This window comes from Ostrea edulis, chromosome 4, assembly GCF_947568905.1.
Source record: "Ostrea edulis chromosome 4, xbOstEdul1.1, whole genome shotgun sequence".
NCBI classification, from domain to species: domain Eukaryota; kingdom Metazoa; phylum Mollusca; class Bivalvia; order Ostreida; family Ostreidae; genus Ostrea; species Ostrea edulis.
The window spans coordinates 55,199,235-55,224,785 of NC_079167.1; the positions used below are offsets into that span (position 1 = coordinate 55,199,235).

Genomic DNA, 25,551 nt, shown 5'->3' on the forward strand with positions numbered 1-25,551 from the left:
CTACGTACATCAACATGAAAGAGTAAAACCACGAGTTGAATTTTATCGAACAAAATGTTTATAAACCATTGCACAATATTTTTTTTCAGGCATTTTCTGAAATGTAAAAGAATATAGTTATTAGATTTGGAATAAGACATGCTCAGAATTCAAATCTAATCAAAATAATTCAACACGGTAATTGAAACTAGGACAATTCGTATTAATTAAAAAAATATCAATTCATTCTATCGTAATAAAACAATCTGATAATGTATTATATTACATAATCATTGTAAGTCGGGGGCCCCTTAAAATCGAAAATGTGAAAATGCAGTTACATGCTTGTTTCTGTGTTAAAAAGGTCAAGTTTCAACATGCATGTCGATTTCAGAAATAGTAGGCGAAAGTGCACACCAGATTCAACAAATGTACTGTTACAGAATCAGAGAGTAGATGAAAAATAATTTAGTGGGACTGTGAACAGCCAGAAAGGAACATCACGATAATTTATGAACAAAATATTGTTGATATATCTCGACGTATCTTGTAATGAATATCGATTGTTCATTTATCTTCAATAAGAAAAATTTAGATTATTGCAATTCAACTTGTAGTACATTGAATGACTAATGAATATCTATCTCATGTTAGTGGATAGTTTTGTTTGATGATTTTGTTGCACCACAATAACACTCTGTAATACTGAATTTAAAGCCGAAATTCGCAAATCTAATATTTCCGGAAGCTTTTGATATTCATTAAATCTATGTGTCGTATTACCACCTCTAAATCGCGATTTATCGAAATTTTGTTACACCCCTACAATTTAGTGTGTATATGCATAACTCATTAGTGTTGCATGTTTATAAATAGTATATAAATCAAAACACCCACACGAAATTGAAACAAAAAATACTGAAAGTTCATCAATATTGATTTGACACCAACAGAATTTGGGGGGGGGGGGGGGGGGGGGAAGGCAGGACTCTAAATGTTGAAATATTGTATTTTGAGATAGAAGTATAACGATAAAAGATCGAAAAGGTCTCTTTGTAACAGCACCATCTATTCATGAAGCATAACTAGATTAGTGAGTGTAATATCAATTAAGAGTGTATTCTTTTATTTAGAAATAGGAAATGACCATTTTCCTGTGGCTAACGGGAATATCTTGAGTTTTTCTCCATGGCGGAATTTGTTTAAAATAAGAGGAAAATGAATAATAATTATCATCAATCTTTGATTAAATTCACCATTTTGATTGTTTGCATCTTCTTTATTAGAATATTGTAAGGTAATATATCCCGACAACATACACTTACTGCAAAACGGGTTTTGGCTGTTTGTTATCAGATAGTAATTGCCTCGCCTGGCTTTGGACAAAATTGCATCATCACCCATCACTGGACAGGGGGTGTCCCCACAGACATTACATGTACCCTGTGTAAAATCGTCATAGGTGTCACAAGGGTAGGCAGAGAACTGGCATTGTTCCCTGGCGAGGGACTCCGCAAAGTAATAATATGACCGCTGATGGCTGCACGCCACAGATGTAAAGGCGGCTGAGAAAAAAGTAGAAACAATTAACGTCCAAGGATATGCAGCAGGGAGTGTTTGATAAGAAATACTTGAAAAATTAACAAAAGCACTTCCCACAAACTCGCATCACTGTAGGCTGACGATTTTATCTGAGATAGGAATCGGGCGAAATGAAATAGTTATGAAATATACTAGTTAAGCACACGTGTACAACCCAACTCTATTACAAAGTTTATTGAATCGATTTTCAAGAAAATTTAAATCATCAAATGAATTATCGTAGAAATATCTTTACGGTTGAAAATGTGACCTAAGCAGACTCCAATAAGTCTTATTTATACGAATTTCCAATTCATAAATGATAACAGGGTTCGTACAGTGTAATGCAAAGATACATGAGTTATTTCTTTCTTTATTTTATTGACACAATTTTGCGATATGCATGTGAGATTGTAATTTTCACAAGTCTTTGTATCTTGTAGAATACGTACCGGAGAACCTCAGGGACAAAAGTTCCTCCACACCAGTTTTATACGCAGGGGGACAGCCGGGTTGACGACCACCACCATTTGGAAAGAAATCTATGTGTCCACACGCTTTCCTCGTTCCAAATCCTATTGAAATTTCAAAGATAATCTGATATCAGAAACGATTTTGCCAACCCTAGGCGTCCACTATCAGATACTAAGTCTGTTGATGTAAAGCAACATTTGAGTTCATGCTTTTTTGTCGACACATTAATTGATGTGATGAATGTCTCTAGGACTAAAATATGTCCACTGGCCAAATCACTAGTATCTGTTTACATAACAGATTTTTTTTTCACTTGCTTTCGCAAAAGCGACGGGCCAAGGGATATGGTCTCTCTGCCTGTAGCTTTTACATGTATCTGGGCCACGCATTGCAAATAACTGCATATCAGGGTTCATATTTCGTAGGTATAATCTTTGAGATGATACCAATGTATGACAGATGGCTCCCACAAAAGATTAAAGGGATTGCAACTGAAAGTATTTTTTAAAAAAGGTCATTTTTTGGGGGGTCATTTTCCGGTATTCACTTTTGTGGATATGCCATTGGGTTACAGGGACCACTGCTCTATAAATTTGCTCTTTTACATCATATTTTCGTTCTCCAAATATTGTTTATATTCAAATCAACCTTTGTATGATATGCCAATGATGTATATAGATTTTGCTTGACCATTTTAAAAAAAAATTTATCAATCAAATCTACTGGATAGCGCTCAGCTAGTGAATTCTGGAATTGACATGAAATGTAGCAACATTAACAAGACATAATGCTAGTAATTGTGAATATGCAATCCATTACAAACTTGATTAAAAGGAGAAATGGATACTAGAACGTGCATGTTTCTATGGAAACAAGTTTTTTTAAAAAAAAAATCTGTTACAAATATATATCGGCCAGCTAAATGGTTAACAGGAATGGTTGTAAGACTGAATTGACATTTAACCGCGTAAGATATCAGAATAGACTGGTCCCTTATGTAATATCTCTTCGGGAGAAGATCACTGGATAAAGACTTTACTGCATTTCCGTATGGATGGAATAATAATGTATACCATGTAGGAAATGTGACGGGTCCACAAGGAAAAAACGTGAATGTGATGGGACTTTTTCCAAGTACACAAACTTAAAGGCGTAAATGCAGTCATGGACATTGTTCATATAAAAGACCAAGTATACACGATGTCACGCTTGATTCATCATTAACTTACGTCATCAGACAATTAGGTCTACATCATATTCGCTCAAAACTTCACTCTTTTTGAGAGTTTTTAATACGTTATTTGAAGAAGCCCAAGCAAGTCCATGCTTGGATTTTTCAACACCAGAATATAGACCGAATTCTATTATCATGGATATTGCTCATCACAAGCTCCTAAAACCACCGCAGGTTATGAATAAAAGGTGAAGATAACGAACAATGATCAATCTGATGCTATTCAGATTAATATTCCTTCCGAATCATTCCACCAGTTCCTTAAACTCATATTTACAAACAAAGGAATAGATGTCGTCAACATAATCAACATTCTTCGTCATGAAAAAGTTCAGTCTTGTATTCCAGTATATTTCAAGTTCATGTCTACACCTTGTATTTCCTAAAAATATACTTCTACTATTGCATCCAAACTTTTTAATTCATTACAAACTTTGTAGTGCCTAGATATAGACCATCTATCTTATACTTAATCCACCTACGTCTTCTTGTTCTTCGTCTTCCGTCAACTATAGTCCAGCTGGACATAGCATTGCTGGTGATGTTGGTATAGTTGAAAGTGAGGATCTGAAATCACTTGTTTCAACGAACCTCGGTCTTTCAATTGTCGACAGAACTTCATCTCTATTATGAATTCTGTCGAAGATTATGCCAGAAGATGGGCTAAATATGAAAAAGAACTTGATACCTTGTCAGAATGGATTAAAAGTATAAGAGGAATATCAAAGTCCCGTACTAGACGCATCAAAACAAAAGTACGTACCATATATTCTTCTGTGTTTAGTAAACCAGAAGTGATCAAAGAATTAAATAGGTTACATGAGGAATATGTTTTGGTTCCAGCTCTCAAAGCTTGTAACAACATTGTCTCTGTTTGTAAGGAACATTATTACAACTGTATTTTAAACGAATCCACATTTGATAATCGTACCTATACTCCAACTGCCCTTTCAAAAGATGGAATTCTTAAAATCATGCTTCAGTTTCAGACATATTTAATATTCCAGTGAGTGGGTTGGATGGATATGAGTTACCTGACCTATACTGGATTCCTAAACTTCACAAAAACCCTTACAAACTTAGATACATTGCTGGATCCAGTAAATGTTCTACCAAGCCCTATTTTTGCTCCTCACAATAATATTAACGGCTGTGAAGAAACTTCAAAGGTACTGTACCACAACATATGCCAGAAGTTTTCCTCACGATAAACGAATGACTAGACTTTTTGACGTTACTTCCTCAACAAAAATGGGAAAAGGAAATATTCATTCACGTATCTAGTGATCAGTCATCCAAAAATTACTTTGTTAAGCACCACTCTGATTCTAAGCACAAGTAGGTACATGCACTCTGAAGTTGAAACAAAACATATACTGGAGATCCTTATTGACAATATCTTTGGTGATCAGGTCTTCCATCAGTCTGTTGGAGTCACCATGGGCACTAAATCTGTTTTCCATCGTCAACTTCCCACCTCTGGTGTGCCCAGGGGTCCGTGTTTGCCCAACTCTCTATTTTGTATTGCTTATAGGAGTTATGAGATTGATCACTGTTCGTTATTTTCGCCTTTCATTTATGTAACAATACATGTATTCCATTATCAACTGCATATGGTATTTATATATCCCTATTTATTCGATACGCAAGAGCTTGTTCTGAGTATGAACAGTCTTTAAATCGAAGCATGCTACTGACAAACAAGTTAATATTACAGGGGTTTAAAGTCATTATTTCGCAAATGCTATAATTGTTATAATGATCTAGTTTGCCAATACAACTTATCATGGGCCAAATGCTGACTGATGTGTTTCATACCGATTGTTAGACCCTTTTCGGCACACTGATTTTGACTACGAATTACTCCATTACCTGATCAAGATATAGGGCTCACGGCGGGTGTAACCAGACGACAGGGGATGCTTACTCTTCCTAGGCACCTGATCCCACCTCTGGTGTGTCTAGGGGTACGTGTTTGCCCAACTCTCTATTTTGTGTTCCTTATAGGAATCCTGTGGGGATCCGGGTTAGAATAGGTCCTCAGTACCCCCCTTGCTTGTCGTAAGAGGCGACTAAATGGGAAGGTCCTTCGAATGAGACCGCAAAAACCGATGTCCCGTGTCGCAGTAGGTGTGGCACGATAAAGATCCCTCCCCTGCTCAGTGGCCATAAGCGCCGAGCATAGGCCTAAATTTTGCAGCCCTTCATCGGCAGTGGTGACGTCTCAATGAGTGAAATATTCTCATGAGGGACGTAAATCAATATTCAATCAATCCTTATAGAAGTTGTGAAAATGATCACTGTTCGTTATCTTCACCTTTCATCAGACAATTAGACTTGTTTCCAAAGTCAGCTCATAGGTGGAGGTTATTCAGAAACGCGAAAAGAAATCAACTGGTGCTGTAAAGCACTGTAGTTACATTGTATGCTTAGCACTTTAAAAATGAATACCTGCATCCTCGATTGGAAGTGCATCAGTATGTATGACGTCAACAAATGTTGCATCGCCAGGATCCAACCGAACTTCCTCGGCGAAGCGCTCGAATAGTGGACCAGCGGGGTCTAGCCCTGGACAAGTGATTATAAATTATGGAATAAACATGCATATCTTAGAGATACGGAATTCTGCGAAGAATATGAAGCCAGTGTACAGTACGGTATTTAAATTGCATTCTTATAATGGCATAATATTAGCCAATGAGTATGATGCATTGTTATACGCAAAACCTGTGATTCTTCCCATGTTTGGTGTACGTTGCCCTATATAACCCCCTGTTTGGGCCCCGAGACTATGTCCGATCACGTGAACATTTTCCATTTTTGCTCCGTGTTTGTCCCTGACCATTGCCAAAAATTTGGCGACTGCAGCACCCACTACTCTTGTGTTGGCGGCTGAGGCGGGGTACAGTTTGCTGGCACCATTCTGCCAATTTACTGTCAAAACATTACAGTCCTCCTGTAAACAAAGTGGTCAACTGCTACGTCATGAAGTGACATTTCTCGTCTAGCCGAATGCTGTATATCGAGTACTTTTGGCACGTTGGAAATGTTGGCTATTTTGGCGGATGAGGAAAATTCGCCAAAAATAAAAGCGCCTAAATTTCTATTGATATAAATGATACATTTGTTAAATGAAATTGCGTCAAAAATATAATGCGCTAAAATTTCAAATTACATTTCTGAGAAATATCCGCTAACGACGCCAAATTAACCGATATGCGTTATAACAAACGAAACAATACGTTGTGTTCGGGTAAACGTTTTAATGCATGTCGACATTTCTAACTGCTGAAAAGTCAAATGCAAATTTGCAAACATGAACACACGAATATCCCGCGGAATCGCAGTTTATTACATCAACAAATAAATCGAACTTACCTTTTTAAGAAATAAATTTGAAATATTGAGAACCCATGGTTCATTAGCGTCACTCATATAACCATGTATGATGATTTTAATCGGGGTGTTTGGGTTAAAACTGGATCGGGTAACGGAGACGGAGTCGTTGTATCCTAGTTTTACACCCGGTTTGGTGTTGGCTCTAGTATAAAGTGTTAAACCAAACTGGATAGCCTCCGGGGATTCAGGAAGGTATCCTAATGTATTGTCGAAAGGATCATCAACAGCAAAACAGCCAAGGTCTCCATAACAAACTTTCTTAGTTTCGTCGAACAAAAACTCTTCAATAAAATGAGAACAATACCATGTGTTCTTGGTACATATTCTATTAATACACTTATTCCGGTTACTTGTTTTATTAGCATACTTGTTGAATTGACACATGTAACGGTATGTGAGAATGAAAATTAGAACATGTCAGTGACTATTCAGGGCTGTTTCTTTAAGTCACATTCAGTTATTTTAATGTTATGTATAAGGTCATGTGTTCATTTTAATAATAATTTACTATCTGAATTTTAAACAATACATTACCAGACGAGGGTCCAATGGCTAAGCCCAACACTATGATACTTAATACGTACATAGTAGCCCAGTTATTTTTTCCGTACTATGAAACCTCGTTCCTAAATACTGGTCTACATATTTTGACCCAACAGTGTCACAGAAAGATAAGAAAGTCAAAGTCAACATCAATTATCAATGGTGCCACATGTTATATGTACTAATAGCGGCATTTCACACCTTCTGATCACGTGGTCAATGTTACATAATCCGAGATGACGATCAAAACACATTGGCAAGTAAACTGTGTGTGGTCAGTAAACTGTGTGGTCAGTAAACTGTGAATGTGCTCAGTAAACTGTGTGGTCAGTAAACTGTGTGTGGTCAGTAAACTTAATGTGCTTAGTAAACTGTGTGTGGTCAGTAAACTGTGTGGTCAGTAAACTGTGTGTGGTCAGTAAACTTAATGTGCTTAGTAAACTGTGTGTGGTCAGTAAACTGTGAATGTGCTCAGTAAACTGTGTGTGGTCAGTAAACTGTGAATGTGCTCAGTAAACTGTGTGTGCTCAGTAAACTGTAAATGTGCTCAGTAAACTGTAAATGGGCTCAGTATTTACTTCTTTAATACCGACTCTCTGTTCTGATTACAATGACACACATGAGGCGTTACTTCGTCTCAGAATCTTTCGAGTCTCTCTACATACCCCTTGTATCCAGTATTTGTGCTACTACGTCGCAGTTTGTTTGTCGAAATAAGATATGCATTAATCTCAGTCTTTTAAGGACCATCTATTCTCTACTGACGTTTATCTACAGAAAACACGATTCCCCTTTGGTACTTTGGGTGCACAATCCTGTGGAAAGATTCTGAGAAATCAGTGCTAAACTTTAAAAGATAATCATAAACTAAAGGAAAAACATTACATGGATTTGAAATTGTAATTTACTATCACAACATAATTTCAAAATGTAGACAGTGTCTAAAACAAAGTTAAACTGTCACAAGTATATAACCACGAGGAGAAAGGATGGCGTGGTCATATTTCTTCCGTCACAGTAGCCTTCAAAAATGGATTTCATATTTGATTTCAAGAGTTACACTTTATGAAAAGAAACTGACAGAAGATATATTTGTAACTCGAATGTGACCATTTTTCAGACAGAATCAGATTATTGATGTCTTTCTGATAATCTTTATCATAAGCAAGTTTTGTAGAGAAAGATCGGAACTTAGTATTTTCTTTGTCATGTTTTCAGAATCACAATGACTTGTGATGAGTGGCTTCAAAGAATTTCACGTCTGCATAAAAAAACAAATCATACACTAGGGTTTGCGACTATATGATGTTGTGATAAGTCAATAGAACTTTGAGATAAGGATATATTGTTTCTGAATTACCATTCAAATCAGATAAACAGTGTATGCTCTCACTAAAAACCTTAACTTTATCTATTTCATTGTTATTGCAGCCACTATTTAATTTTTCGATCCTGCGTCATTTTTAATGGGTACAATGTAATAGTACTCACCCCAATTATTTCTTTTTTACATTGAGATCGAAAATATCACCATTTAATTGACAACGAATAGTTAAAAAATGTGTGTGTGTGTGTGTGTGTGTGGGGGGGGGGTTAATAATATTTACGAGTTATTCTTCTTATCAGTGATCTTCATCCTTAAAGTGTCTTTCTTTTAAATGCTTAAGCTTGCTATGAATGGGGCATCCAATATTTTGAAATATACGTTTGTGATGATAACTTTGTTTTACAAAAAAAAAAAAAAAAAAAAAACCTTGCAAAAAGATCCAACTTTAAAAAAAAACCCACATGAATCATGTATCATTTTGCGGCATCAATAAATGAATTGTAACACTTCGTGACTGCCTACAAGGTGTAAACATCTAAAATTCACCTATAAGTTAACTATAGATTTCATGATGAATCAATGAAATGTTAACAAATTAGACTCCTGTCAAAGTATAAAACCAAACATCATGTGTGTTATAACAGTGTCCATATATCAGTGAGGGTATAAAAAAAAAAGAGGAGAAAAAAATGTCAAATTTGATATTAGAAACATTTCAACACATCTGTATTCTAAATTAAGATATTTTTCTCACGCTTTTTCAAAAATCTCCGATTAATAAAACTTATCAATCATGCGACTTCAGTGTAAGGAAATAACATTTTAACAAAAATTCTTGGGAAAATACGTTGCTGCACTCAAGTGAACTGTAGATGTACTTTTCAAAGAAAATAATCGCATTTCACATTATCTGTCTTGTCCTGATTTACCTCCCTTAGACCATAATAGCTCGATAAGCCTTTGGCAGAGTCGATGATAATCTACAAAAAAAGTTGATTTTTCCGATTTTGTTGTGGTGTAGAAGATTCTAAAACATCGTCTTCATTAACCAGAAATCATGACGGGGTTTCTGGATTTCAAATTGTAGTACATTGTAACAGTTTGAGGCATAGGCAGTAGTTATTCAAATTAAAAAAATGTTAGAATGATATAATTTTTAGTCTTTATGGTGGTTTGGCGATATTTTTGCCATACTTCGGCTATTTTGGTGCGAGAATACATTTCGTGGCATTAATTCATGTACTCGATTACGTCATCATGCTACTCGTACCTTCATCAAAACCGATCAGGGTGGTTAGAGCATTCGCTACGTGACCGTACGTGGAGAGTTCATGCCCTGCTTTTACTTCAAACCTCAGACGTTAAACTATGTCATGGCTGCTCCTTCACCAAAACGCTCGGCATTTAGGGTAAAAATCGTGGGTCTTTAAAGACGATACCTTAACAACTGAGGTTCAGTGTAAAGGCAGATGTTGGCACGATAGAGAGCTGCTAAGGTATTGAGCGCCAGACACAGGTCATGAGGATATGAACTGAAACGCTTACATGTAACACCGGCGTATTTTTCATTAAGCGCTAATGCGCTTCATGAAGTATGCTAGCGTGAAGCGTTGCAGTTCATAACCTCGTGTATTTCCAAAGATGAAATTTATTTCTCAAATGTTTCTCTATAAAGTATAAATATATTGGTACCCTATCAATAAAAACAAGTTTTGCGAAATTGTTTCCTTCGTTCACTTACTGGACAGTTTGGGGAAAGTTCTACAGGCTTTAAGGAGGTATACTACATCGTTATAACGGCTGACTTCTTTCAAAACATGAATGAAAATATGAATATCAAGAATATTTGTTTTAGATTTAAATGCCTAACTGAGTAGCTCAGTAGCTTGGCATGTCGACTGAAAATTCAGAGTCCAGCAGGAGTTTTAAATTTGTTTGCAGATTACTTTCAATGAAAATGCATTTTTTGACTAAATAAAGTAAATTTGAAAGTTTTCAATTTCAAAATAGTGTTGTACAAATCCTCCACATTTCATCTATATCAAATTTCTTTGGTGTAGTATTCCTCCTTAAAACCTGTGCTACATCAATTTTATATTCATTCACTTTCACCATATCTTTCTTTGATGGAGAGAGGGAGCAATTTTCTTACTAAATCAAAATCTGAGGATGATAATGAAAGTTCAGAATACTGACAATGTTCTCGTGATATTGGTGAGAATGCACTGACGCCAAGTTTTGATCTAAAAAAAAATATATTTTTACGGATACATCATTTCTGATATTTAAAGAAAATTGTTCAAGCCAACCAAGATGTAGAAGGAAAAAGAGATTCCTTAAACTTCTGAATATTATCCAGGGAAGTGAAAATATCGATTTAGAATAAGGAAAATGTGAAGAAATTCAAACCGTGTGAATACGTCACTGAATCTGGTTCTAAATCGAGCGATATTCATATAGAACTATGCTTTTCAAATGAAATATTGTGATCAAAGGAATTAAATATGATTTGTGAATATAAAAAAACCCACCGTAATAGGAGATTCTTGTTTGTCTGTGTTTCCGTGGTTTTCATCAACCTGTGTCATTAAGTGCATGTAATTCAAAATTGAATTCGCTTCTATTGGTTTCTCTTGTTTTCAGTTTACCTGTCACCGTCCAATAAGTTTTCGGAATTACTTGGTGCTGTCCAGTAAGTTGAAAATACCTTTATCTTAATAATGGGCAGATTTTAAGTTAATTTTCAGCTATAGTGCAGCAATAAAATAACAGATTACATAACAGAAATATATTCAAGAATATACATGTACATAGGTTGAGCAGGCTGGTTTTGGTTTCGCAGGTCGTGAGTGGATATCCATGTATAGTGAATCTCTCTCTCTCTCCCTCCCTCCCTCCCTCTCTCTCTCTCTCTCTCTCTCTCTCTCTCTCTCTCTCTCTCTCTCTCTCTAACAGTCTGTATTGTACAGAGAACTTCAGACTTTAATGAAATTAAATTTAAGTTTAGTTGACCAGACATAAACATTGCAGCATGGCCACTCGTTGTGTTGACCAGAGAGTCAATATGTTGCACTCTACATCAATGTCACGTTGTGTTGAACAGAGAGTCCTTCTTCCTACACTAAACAGCAAAATCACATCGAGTGGACCAGGAATATTGATACCTTGTATATACACTACGTTCAGCAGCATGGCCACTCTGTGTTGACCAAGATCTAGTTGCACAAAGACCTGTTAATTAAAGTAGAAGTTCTATTGTTTTCGATTATTTTCTGTGTAGCTGGGTTCAGAGTGCTGCTGTCTGTTTACGTGTATTCAGCTTCAGAGAGGTTTAAGTACAGCATACACGTTAAAATGAATTTCCTTTAATAACTCATTTTGTATATATTTATAACTGTTTTACAAAAGTTTCAATAAACCGTTCATTTTTCATCGGTTGAGTAATAAGATATATGACATATGTACATACATTTTGCCTCCACCCCAAGAAAAGTCGAAAAAAGTCACACGCAGGTGTTTCATTAACGGAAATTTAAAGCGAGTGGGAAACCATGAAAACACACAGATTATATTAGTATCATTATGTACAAGAAGCTGTGTGTATGTTCAACAACTTCATGGTTTGCAAAGGATCAAAAGGAAAGAATCAATCAAAGAGGTCTTACAAATTAGGGTGATTAGTTTAAACTAATATTCGTTGTAAAATTCGCTTCATCCAACTTTCTGTTAGTTAGAAAAATCAACAAGTAAATGTCTCGTTGTCAGATCATCGTATCCTGGTTATAAATGATTTAAGGAGTAGATGAAGAAAATAGCAGGCAGCTGTCTGCGAGAAAGTATCTAGTTTTATAAACATGTGTATGTCTGCATAGAGCCATGTCTACCATCACAACAAAATTTCTCTGATAAAACCCTCATCAACTGTTATTTTTGTTCAGATATTGCTTCTGATATGAAGTTTATGAGGAATTCCAGTTTTGCTCTCACTGGGACACATGCTGTTACGTCATCTTTCTTTACATATAACATTTTATAAATCTGTTTCAACGAGTTTGCACATTTAAATGTTGATACACAGGGGCTTGTTGCATTAACATACGCTATATCATTTTTATGTGATGCTGCACGGTACTGACTGACCAGGGCCGTAAATTACATGGAGGCGGAGGAGGCAGCTGCCTCCTCCAACTTTTGAGCCAAAAAAATTAAAATTTAAAGTTCATTAGAATTTATGTTGTTTCCAGTAACTAAGAACATGATACCTCCCTTAAAAAGCATTCCAAATCTTTCTTTTAGAATGAGTTAGTCAAGTAACATCTTAGAAGGCCCTAGAATCAAGGATTTTGCACGAAACGTGTTCAGTGTGCACAAAATGTGCTCAGCGTCTGGGGGCCTGGGCGGCCCCCGCCTAATTTCCTGCCTCCTCCAAATTGAAGGTTAATTTACGGCCCTGTTGACCGATAGCCTGAGGGGACTAAGAGTGGTATATATACCATTTTGAATTGTACGAAAATATTTACATTTTCGTGTACCGTGCGATCATTAGATTTCGTGGGGACTTTTAAAGTTTTGTGGGTACCCCAATCCCATGCATTTCAAACCACAACGAAATGCACAATTCATATAATGTTTTAATGTCCAGAAACCATATCCACGTAACTGCATCCCAATGAAACTGTAAAATCTGAACAATCCACGTAATTGCATCCCAATGAAACTGTAAAATCTGGACAATCCACGAAATTAGGCCTCCACGAATTTAAATGATTCCACGGTTTGTTTTTTCAAGATTCAACAAACGAACGAATTGTTAACTACAAGCTATAGTATACGATTAATCATAAAGTAACTTAGTATATAAAAGTACATTAGTATATATACATTGTTAGTACATATAAGTTCATGAGGACTCTCTCTCAGGAGTCACTTCCGCGGTCACCTTTTATATACATGTATTATGGTGATTTTCCAAAGCCTCAGATTTCGCACCGAAGGGAAAAATATACTGATAAGATATTACGCTATTGTCCATGAAATTATTTTCCAAATTGACAAACTTAATGGTCAAATATATTTAAATTAGCTACTGTCCGTAAAATGATTTTCCTTCAAACAGTATGGTCACAGATTTCACAAATGTCGGTAAAATGATGAGTTCGCTATTGTCTGTGTATCTTTTAATTAAGTTTATCTTTCTTCTGACGAAGTCCTTGTACATTAATGATAAAGATGTATTAACCACACCAGCTCACACAAAGGTCTTGTCAACTATCTTTCGTTAAGGAGAATGCAGATTGATTATCGGCTAAATATGGAGAGTCTTTCAAAGGGAGCACTACTTAGGAAATTATTTCCATACTTTTTATGTGTAACCATCCGGCAAGAAACTGTACAAATGAAATAGAAAGAATAGTGCTAGCATTTAAAATGTATCTGAATATTTTACTATGCATGATTGATTGTATATTGTTTAACGTCCCTCTCGATAATCTTTCACTCATATGGAGATGTCTACGTAAGATGAAACGATGCAATTTTTCTTGTCTTTTCAGAGCGATTAGAACGAGGCGTTTTACTTTTTAGAATATTAATTCCCTTCCTTCTTTCCAAAAAAAAAAAAAAAAAAAAAAAAAAAATGAATGCGATGGAACACCATGGAATTCTTGCGAGTTTTCGCATTGCTCGTAAACAATTGAATTATTATTCCCATTTTCACTGACACCTATTAATTGCATGTGCTGTATATATCATCCTAATCAAATACTCTCCCTCTCTCTTTCTCTATATGATATATTCATTATAGAAAACTTGCTTTAGAGTAAATGTATATTTACTAAAAGAAAAAAACTCCAATGTATTCCTAATTTTCAATAAATTTCGGTATGTCTTAAAGTTTTAATAATTTATATCATGAGTTCATTTGTGAAATTGTTCCGAGATATTCATTTAAGCATTATCCATTATTTGTGTTCTCGAGTGATCGAAATTCTAATCAACTAGCCATCACGCTATTGATAGGATACATGCAATTTGATTGCTGTAAGGTTGGTTGTATATTGTTTAACATTACTCTCGTGTATCTTTCATTCATATATTATGTAGACGTCACCATTGCCGGTGAAGGGCTGCAAAAATTAGGCCTATGCTCGGCGCTCACGGTCTTTGAGCAGGGAGGGATCTTTATCGTGCCACACCTGCTGACACGGGACCTGTTTTTGCGGTCTTATCCGAAGGACCGCCCCATTTAGTCGCATCTTCTAACAAGCAAGGGGTTCTGAGGGCCTGCTCTAACCCGGATCCCCACGGGGTTATGTTGCAAGGAGATTGACCACTAAATGACATTGCTAGGCGTTTCACGGTTGATTACGCTTCATTCATAAAGGAACGAAGCGTAATCAACCGTGGGTTTCCGACGATGCGATGCAACTTTTATAGTCTGCTTCCATTTTCTGAAAAGTAAGCTAGAAATACGTTTTAAGAGCAAATATTTTTTTTATTTGTCCAGCATAGTTTTTAAATACATACTTTGAGTATGCTGAATCCAATAAATTATGCTGGTCATCGCTAAAACGGGGATGTGTTGCTCAAAAGGACGATTCAAAATGGCGATTATAGATTATTTCCAAAATAATTCCAGTTTATTGAAAGAATTGATTATAGCATAATTAATCATAGTTTTTATAATAAAAGGGAAATAAAAATCTAAAGAAAATAAAGATGGGGCTCGAGGTTTTCTAATTATTATACTAGCATTTGCTTAAGAAATTTAGCTCCTAAGCGTTTATACACAACTGCATAGTGTTATACATGTAACTGCATCAAACTATCCCTCCGCCACAAAATGTAATCCTTTCCAAACCCTTTCAAAATTTTAATCGACGCCATATTTGTCTTGAACTGGATATTTTGATCAATGAGACGAAATCATTTCATGCATTCATTGTACAGACAAAATAACAAGTAGACGATATATGTACAGTGTATTATAGACAGGTGCGTAGCCAGACAGAAAATGAAGTGTACGCAAAGTAAGGCAGGGGATCTGGGGGCCGCCTTGAGGCCCCCAGTGGGTCCAGGGCGAAGCCCCCGGAAGCTCCTGGGTTTTATTGATTACAATCACCAATTATTTTGAGTATACAACGGGTATTTTGGCTGTCAATTTTCTAAACAAACGAATTCAAACAATAGAATAGACATGATGATTGGAGTTAATCATAAATCGGAAATACATAGCGCAGTTACACTTAAGGAAATGACATAAAAATGTAAAAATAATTTCTTTTTTTCTTCTTTTTTTAGCAAATAATGTGTACGCAGTTGCGTACTTGCGTATAGGCAGCTACGCGCCTGATAGACCTACAATAAATACACATGTACATGCCGAGCGGGACTTCTGTGTCACAGAGACAATTTCGTGTTCCTAATAGTTTTGATTCTATTTTTATGGTATCATTAATCAGCCATCTGCTTAACAAAGCCAGCTATCAATTTAAATCATATCCAACGCGTAGAAATTGAAATACTCAATCCAATATTGCGATTTGTAGAATAGTTTGCTGCAAAACAGTAGCATGCAGTGGAGTTTGGAACGTCCTGTTTAAACGTATAAGGCGTAATTAAAAATATTACTCATCTATTTAAAAAAAATCATACCAAAACAATACACGCAGAGAAACGCAAGACCAACCATACTTAAAACTTGCATTATCCTTACATTTTTTCTTTTCCCCAAGTTTAATTAACGGTCGTTACTCATGTTTCTAATATGATGTGTGTATCGAATAACTGCATACTTTCAGATGTAAAAAAAAAAAAAAAAAAAAAAAAAAAAAAAAAAAACCACACCAACAACTGATAAACTGAAATATATTGAACTTCGATAGATCCCGATAAACTCGAAATAAAAGACACCAGAGTCCTCCAATCTACCTATTAGAAAATTTTATCAACGGCAAATTTTAAAGAACACAAATTTATGACAAGCGAAATGACTTCAGCTTCTCAATCGTCACCTCCCAATATCTGTGTAGCAATATTCCATTATCACCTGTATATGGTGTTTATATCTCTACAGTGATATGATACGCGAGAGCATGTTCTGCGTATGATTAATTTTTAAGTCAAGGCTGGCTTCTGACATATAATGTCCATTTTAAGATATGATAGATAGCAATAATTATATTTCCTCCTTTCTTATGTTGCCATGTAACTATGTATAAATGAACAAATTAACTCCATAAATGTGACAGTATTCCATATATTGTGTACTGACATTAAGAGCTACTCCCTTATCTTATTTCATATGCATGTTACAATTACTACTCCCTTGGTTATGTAGTCACGTGTTCAATAAACTAGAAGCCATGCTTGCGTTCCTTTGTTCACCTGGAGTCATTTAATGGGCATGTACGATATGAAACAATAAAAACTGTTTTTCACAAAACATACCGAACAATTTTCTTAAATCAATTGAAAATTGACCGCCGCGGTGGCCTAGAGCTTTCGCACCGCATGCGGGAGGTCGGGGTTCGAATCCCGGCCGCGACAGACCTTTGTCGTTAAAACAGGTATTGGCATTTCCATCTTATCTTATATATATATATATATATATATATATATATATATATATATATATATATATTGCAAGCATCTTCATTCAGTGTACAGGCATATAAAGGTCTCGAGCAAGTGTGAGGCTCTCGGCTGAATATTTGGACTGACGCCTTCACCGAATATCGGAGCAGTCCTTCATAATTTATGTCTGGAAATTTACTTTCAGCTTCAGCCAGTTCTAGCAATTAATGTGCACTTAGGTGACACTGCTGTTCACTTCAAATTAGTGATTTGACTGTTAAACTAACTCTCTATCACTATTAATGCTATATTACTTACCATTTAGGTATAAAAATCCCAAAATGAAAACAGGCACAACATTTTCCGTTCAAATGAAGATTTCCATGGCACAATATTTTATCTCCTGGAATTGAAGAGTTCTTATAGTCTGCTTTATTTAGTTACTGATACATCGTATCTCTACATACCTACTTGCATTTCGCTAATTCAAAAAACAAACTATAGGAACTCTTCAATTTTGGGAGATAAAATATTGCGCCATAGAAGTCTTCATTTGAACGAGAAAATTAGTGATGGTTTATTATATGGAATTTACATATTTAGACGGTAAGTAATACAGCGTTAATAGTGATAGAGAGTTAGTTTAACAGTCAAATCACTTATTTGAAGCGAACAGCAGGGTCACCTAAGTGCACATTAATTGCTAGAACTGGCTGAAGCTGCAAGTAAATTTCCAGACATGAATTATGAAGGACTGCTCCGAGATTCGATGAAGGCGTCAGTCCAAATACTCAGCCAAGCCGAATCTCAGCCGAGATTAGCCCATTGTAGTGTGATCCCGTGGGGATCCGGGTTAGAATAGGTTCTCAGTACCCCTTGCTTGTCGTAAGAGACGACTAAATGGGGCGGTCTTTCGGATGAGACCGCAAAAACCGAGGTCCCGTGTCTCAGCAGGTGTGGCACGATAAAGATCCTTCCCTGCTCAAAGGTCTTAAGCGCCGAGCATAGGCCTAAATTTTGCAGCCCTTCACCGGCAATGGTGACGTCTCCATATGAGTGAAAAATTCTCGAGTGGGACGTTAAACAAGATACAATCAATCAATCAACCAATGTAGTGTCCAGTTAAGCTCTATGTTGAACAACGACCTTCATATTGCCGTAAGATCCTGCTGTGTTGATTAAAATACAACAATCTTGCTTTGTGCTGCGCATCAAAATCCTGTAAACATTGTATAGAACACATGTATACTGAAATTCACGCTGGTGTGGTTGCTGTGTAATGAGCAGAAAAATGAAGAACATGCATTTGCAAGACACAGTTGATGAAAACGTTGTCTTCTCAGTATGACAGGAAATCGAAAGTATGTTTTAATGAACCGAAAACAAAAGATAAACATTTGTTAATTCAATCAATATAATTGAATAAGTGTCCTTACATAATCCCCCTTCCCAACTTTCCTCACTATTGTGAGTATTGTCTATTCTGGTTTTTAAAAAAAAGAAAGAAATGATGTCTGTGTAAAAGGAATACATTGGAGATTAATCCCCATGGTCCAGAAATGTTATTGGAAACTAAAATTGCGAGACATTTTTCCAGCAATATCTTGAGACCGATGGGTTTAGTTTTTAACAGTTCCGATGATAATAAACTCTCATAATGCACACATCTGTAACTCTCTATAAATACGCCATCTTGCTAAATGAAATATTTTGTAACTCACAACATGGCAAAATGAAACTAATATAAGCCAAATACAATTGAAAATTGATGAACGTAAACGCCAGTGGAAATCCGTGGGTTAATACTTGTCCATCATGCCACACTTAATTTCCCTCGCTTTAATATCGATGCTTGATGTTTCTGCCTCCAAGTTTAAATCTTGTCTTGTGGTCCAGCTTCACATGATGGTATTGTAATAAACAGGTCTTACTTAACAAATTTTCTTGTGTATTTGGGAAGGGGGGGGGGTGGCCTTTAGATACATCTATAGTTGCACAACAGAATGTGAAATTCCAATTTAAAGGGAAAACTGTACATTTACTGTATATAGTGGAAAGCTATAATGCTATTGTTGAATTGTCATGGTTTATTATTGTTCTTTGACTGCGTTGGTTCAGAGATTGGGTTTTTTATTGTTGTATATAAACATGAGGTCCAGCTGTATTTTATTTTCCACATGTTTTCTATGAATGAAATGCATCCTACAGTTCACAATCAATGACTATTAATTAGTACACTTACCTGTGTGAAATATTCCATATATTGTTTGATCTATCCTCAGTTTAATTCATATATCCTACACATGTTTATCTTAGGTGCACACAGAGTTTTATAAGTACATAGAGGCTGCCATTGTATGATATCATCAACAGTGAAGTTGGCGCATTAATTCAAAGTTATACAAACTTACCTTATGGCTACTATATGTTGTTGTTTCATTTAGAATTCACATCGATGATAAGATTTAGTCAATATGATTCAGTTTTTAATTGTTGTTATCATTACAGTCCCATTTTATTGTTACTTAATTATACCCCCCGAACGAAGTTCAGGGGGTATATAAGAATCACTCTGTCTGTCCGCCTGTCCGTCCGTCTGTCTGTGCAGATTCGTGTCCGGGCCATAACTTCTTTGTTCTTTGACTTAGGCATACCATATTTGGCATACAAGTGGATCACCATAAGACGATGTGTCGAGTACCTTCATGACTTCTATATGACCTTGACCCTTGAGCTCAAGGTCAAAATTAAAGTTTTTGTTTTTGTTTTTTTGTTGTTTTTTTTTTTACAATGGATTCGTGTCCGGGCCATAACTTCTCAGTTCTTTGACATAGGCATACCATATTTGACACATGAGTGTATCACCATAAGACGATGTGTCGGGTACCTTCATGACCTCTATATGACCTTGAACTTTGACCTCAAGGTCAACATTGATTATAGGGTTTTGACATAGTCATACCATAAGACATGGGTGTATCACCATGAGACTAAGTGTCATGTACATTCATGACCTCTTTATTTTGACCTTGAGATCAAAGCTCAAGGTCAAAATTATAGGTTTATGCCATGGATTTGTGTTCGGACTATATCTTCCATTTTCTTCTACAAAGGCATACCATATTTTTTACACTCAGGAAAGAGGTAATTTATACCTATTAACAACACCCTATGGGAGATTGGAGTAAGCGGGTGGTATTCTTAGTGAGCATTGCTCACAGTACCTCTTGTTTGGAACTATTTTGTGCATGCCCAAGGATAGATTTTCTTCCTTGTTGGTAGTGAAGTCACAAAATATAGTGCAGTGAATTCAGCATCTATTTGAATCAATTAACTAGGCAAGTTATTCAATTATTTTTATTGAATCAATTAATATTACTTGTATATCATTTTTGTATCAAGATGAGTGTTTATTGCATGATCTATGATAAGTTTTTCCTGTCAGGAATTGTCAGGAAAATTGAGTAATTTGATTGGCTAATTCCTTGCTGATGAAACTATATAAGAGATGAAGAAGCTCATTTTAGTTAGATAGCTGTCTCAAGCACATCAGTGTCAGGACAAAATTTGAGAGAAACTTAGGTACAAAAATGAATTTCTTGACAAAAGATCATAATCATTATAAAGAAACTTTTCAATACTTTTTTCCTATTTAATGTTGGGATAAATTATAATTACTTGACAACTGAAGAATCCTGACAAATAAATTCTGGACAAGTAAAATCCTGACAACTGTAGAATCCTGACAATTGAAATCCTGACAACTGCATAATTCCGACATCTTACTTTCTTACAATTTAATTCCTATTCCCCTCTACTGTACAATGCTATTCTCATTCTTCTGAAACCTTGAGCTATCTCCCACCACTCATAAGACCCTGTGAAAGGTTATGATTATATACGGGTTGTGATTCCCAGGTGACATTGTTTAATGATGGACCAACGCAGTTTTGTGTATCTTTATGCATTGTTGATGTGAAGGAAATAAACATTTGATCTGTAAAGAAGTTGTGATTATACGTGATGACGATTACTAAAGGCCAGCCTGTTACAGTATATATTGTTACATTTTTGCTAGTTTCCTCCAGGTCAGTTATCGAGTTCTTTCGATCACATTTCGTTTTCGTTGAATAAGTAATTGTTACATGTTCTAGCCTTCTGGAAGAGAACTTTTTTCATAAAGCGTGGTTGTGCTTTAAGTATATCAACTTTCTCTTTTTCTTGCACTGTATTCAACTTAAGACCAACCTGATCAACAATTTCTGACAAACCCCAGCATATAGCATCAATTGTCTGCTCTATGCTTTCTTCCTGTTTTCTCTGTGGTTTCTACTTTTTGTAAAATTTCCTGCAGAATATCATGCTTCTCTTTGAACTTTTTAAGTATCCCTATATATACTTTCCTTTTTTCCCCCTTCAAGTCTCCTTCATCTTTTTTTCGTCCATATTGAGATGTCACCAGCTGTTGATGAAGTGTCACAAATTATGACCTATTCATGATACTCAGCAATCTGACTAAAGTACAGACCTATATTTTATATATAATATAGGCCTGCACTTTAGTCAGATTGAATGCCCAGGGACTTGGCAGTGAGGGTTCTTTATCGTACCAAAGACCCCGATTCCTAAGATCTCCTCTGAAAGACCCATGACTCTTATTTCTAAATGCTTAGTAATATTGACGAAGGAGCAGTCACTGTCTAATTTTACGTCATAGTTCGGATTCAGCCAAGACACGAGTGGGACGTGAACCCATGACCTCCCATTTACGAAGCGAATATTCTCGCCACTAAACCAACTCGACCAGTTTAAGAAAATACTGATTAACTAAACTTGTGTTTTGCATCACTTCTAAGCTCGCCTTACGTGTGTCACTTGCTATTCATACCTCCAGAAAGGTCTTTAATGACAATGTTGCAAGTGTATCTGTAGTATTTCACGGAATCTCATTATTAATTAAAATCAGATCTTCTCTAATCGTTACACTGGAGAAGGATCTGATAACATTGCATTTGATGTCGTGTTATTGACCCCGGTCTTATGAATAATTCAATATAATATTCGACCAATAACAATAGCTTGACAAAGAATCAAGGACCAATCAGGCATCGTTTTACAGAAGCGTATTCGGATTGTAGGCGTCGATCCATGAAAAGTTTAAACGAATTCCAAATATCAGCGTTAAAGGATCTTAGATACTGTACATCCATTATCGCTAAAATATATTTTCTGTGGCGTTCTAACATCGCTCATGACCGGCGCCATGTTCTTCGATTCTTCTTTCGTGCTTCTCGGTTCCGATATAACGGCAAAATTTTCATGTTAGCGAAAGCCGTCATTTGATTGGTCAAGTGTGAAAGGTGAAATAACATGACCTCAAAAGCAACGCTGTCAGATTCTTCTCCAGTGTAACAGTAATAAAGAAGATCTGATTTTGATTAGATTGCGGAATCTCATTATCAATTTCTTGTTCAACTTCTATTTCAGTAACTTATCTTCAAAAATGATCATTTTCAGTCTGTAGAGCATTAACGTTTTCTTCTAGACGTTTTACTCTCTGGACCTAGCTGCACAAAGGTTAGTTAACATTTGACAATTAATTTGTCTTTAACTCTTACATTTATATAGCGTAAACTAGACATTAACTGTTACTTAACTAACTTTTGAGCAACTGGGTCCTGGTCCCGATTAATTTGACTTTGAGAGTTTCCCCTCTGTAATGCCGGGATCCATCTCACCGTCGCTTTCTCTTCAGTTTTCTCTTGACCTTCCCTTTCTATGTTACTAGTGCCTTCTTTGAATTTTCCAGTATCTGACGTCTTTCCCAATTCTTTGAAGATAACAATGCTAGATTTTTCAGCTGTTAGTTCTTGTGCAAAATCACTGATAAACAGGCAGAAGGTACATGTAGACATTGAGGGCTTTAACAAAACTGGTGATGATCTTAATCTGACTTTTCAGTAGGTGGGAATTCAAATTCTCTGTTCGAAAACCCTTTTATGTAATACCCGTTTAATGTTGATCACAGAAACGTGTTGCTCTGACCCCAACAGAAAGACAGACATTACTTGTGTGAATTTCCATTTATTGTGATGACAATGTAAAAAGGGGAGATCATCCAGAATGATTTACATTGGTACTACTTAAAATTGCGTAGTGATCTCCCCTGATATAAAACAAATGAATGTAGAAATAAAAATGACACTAAAAGGGGAGATCATCCAGAAATATATCATACATTGTTGTTAAGATACTTCTGGTATTCTCTTGGTTTACCCTTCATTAATACTTTATCTTGATGGTAACAAGAATTTGGGTAGACGAATCTATTTTATTGTCGTTTTCATGATACATGTCGGTGTATATTCATTTTTAAAGTACAGGTCAAATAAAAATACACGTATTTCTCTAGAAAGTATTGTTACTCATTTCTTGCCCTCTAATGTAGATTTAGATAGCTTCGTTATACAGGGAAATAAGAATAATTTTCACCAAAAAAATTATTAATATAATTATGAATTAATAAGATATATAAGAAGAGAGATGCGACGAAGCCAGCAAAAGAAAGAGGACAAAATATGGAAAACTAGTCCAAGGTTCGATTCTCGATCCCAACATGTTGTCAAACCTAAAGCATTCAATATTGGTTGTGAATGCGCCCGAAATTAGACGTGAAAGTCACAGGTCTTTCGGATTGATTGATAGTTTGATGTTTTACGTCCCGTCCATAATTTTTCACTCATATTGAGACGGCACCAGCTGTAGGTGAAATATCACAAATTTGGACCTATGCTTAGCGCTCAGGGCCTCTAGGGTTCCTTAGCGTGCTAACGCCTTCGCGACACGGGAACACTGTTTTTAAGGTCATATCCGAAAGACCCGTGATTCTCACTTCCAAATGCCGAGCGTATGGCGAAGGAGCAATCACTACCTATTTTAACGTCTTAGGTTTGAATGACGTTGGAAAGGTGAAGATGTCGAAGATTGATCAATCGCGTAACTCCTTAGACGAATTTGACTCCACTTTCTTTGGCACACTGTTTTTGGCTATAATAGCTCTAAAACTTCATTGTTATTTCGGATTTCAAACATTTCGGTTGAGCATCACTGAAGAGACATTATTTGTCGAAATGCGCATCTGGTGCATCAAAATTGGTACCGTATAAGTTTTACATAAGGAATACTGAATTTAGAGTAGGACAAACACGGACCCCTGGATATACTAGAGGTGGAATAAGGTGCCTAAAAGAAGTAATCATCCCATGTCGACCAGTCACTCGCCGTGAGCCTTATTTCTGGATCAGGTAAACGGAGAAATTCGTAGTCAAAATCAATGTGTAAAGACAACCTCACAATTGGTAAAAACGCGTCATACAGCATTTGTCCCAATGGCAGGTTGTATTGGTAATCGTCGTTATTTGCGAAATGCTTGTACTTTATACGAGAATGTTAAAATCCTTGTACCATCAACTTGTTTGTTAGTAGTCTGCCTCAATTTAAAAACTAATCATACGCAGAACAAGCTATTGCGTATCGACTCAGTTGAGAGACATAAACAACATATGCAGGTAATAATGGAATATTGCTACATAAATATGGGAAGCCGACGATAGAGAAGTCGAAGTCATGACGTTGATTTTTTAATTTGCCGTTAACAACTATGTTCAACAAGAAATGTTTGTATAATATATATGCCCCCATGGTGCATAGTTGAAAAGGTTATACACATGCATCATTTAAGTCATAGTAGTGCCAAATCAATTAAATATACAGTATAGAGCAGACAATATCTTCCTATGTCCAGAGTGGATTGATTGATGTTTTCCGCCACACTCAACAATTTTTCAGTTATCTGGTGGCGCCCAGTTTTTATTGGTGGAAGAGAGAACCCAGATACAATGTACATGGTCTCCACCGACCTTCCGAAAGTAAACTGGGAAACTTTCTCACTTATCGGCACGAGCGGGATTCGAACCCGCGCCGACAGAGATGAGAGGCCGTGTGATTTTGAGCGCGATGTTCTAACCACTCGGCCACGGAGGCCCCCAGAGTGGATTGACCATGGGACCTAAAATCAATAGGAGTCATCTATCCCCTATGATGTACCAGTTAGTTTGATATCAATCAAACAACTGATGCTTAAAATATAGGAGATGATATATTACCATGTTCAGTTTGACCCTTGACCATATGAACCCAATTTTATAGGGGTCATATACTCGTAAAAGATGTAACAGTGTACCAAGTTTGATGTCTGCCAAGCAAAGGGTTCTCAAGATATGGAATGTGCAGTATATGCCTTTGTCTAGTTTGATCCTTGACCTTTGTCCTCGAATAGGGGTCATCTACTCCTTACAATGTACCAAATTTTATGCCTATTAAGCAAAGGGTTCTCAAGATATTGAGTGAACAGTGTTTATCTATGTCCAGTATGACCCTT

At 36.2% G+C, this 25,551-nt stretch overlaps 1 protein-coding gene across 2 annotated transcripts; it reads right to left on the reverse strand.

Annotated features, from left to right (window-relative positions):
- Positions 1-27: 27 nt before the first annotated feature.
- Positions 28-7,349, reverse strand: LOC125670259 (inactive pancreatic lipase-related protein 1-like). 2 transcript variants are annotated; one of them, XM_048905342.2, is made up of 7 exons: positions 7,202-7,349; positions 6,647-6,948; positions 5,996-6,224; positions 5,720-5,836; positions 2,013-2,135; positions 1,305-1,544; positions 28-96 (listed from the first exon to the last, which is right to left on the reverse strand). In XM_048905342.2, the coding sequence occupies exons 1-7, from the start codon at positions 7,251-7,253 to the stop codon at positions 86-88; spliced, it is 1,074 nt and encodes a 357-aa protein (XP_048761299.2). In that variant the 5' UTR covers positions 7,254-7,349; the 3' UTR covers positions 28-85. The 2 variants fall into 2 exon arrangements, with proteins under 2 accessions (XP_048761299.2, XP_056019011.1); XM_056163036.1 differs by having other exon boundaries at positions 28-1,544; positions 7,202-7,319.
- Positions 7,350-25,551: the final 18,202 nt, after the last annotated feature.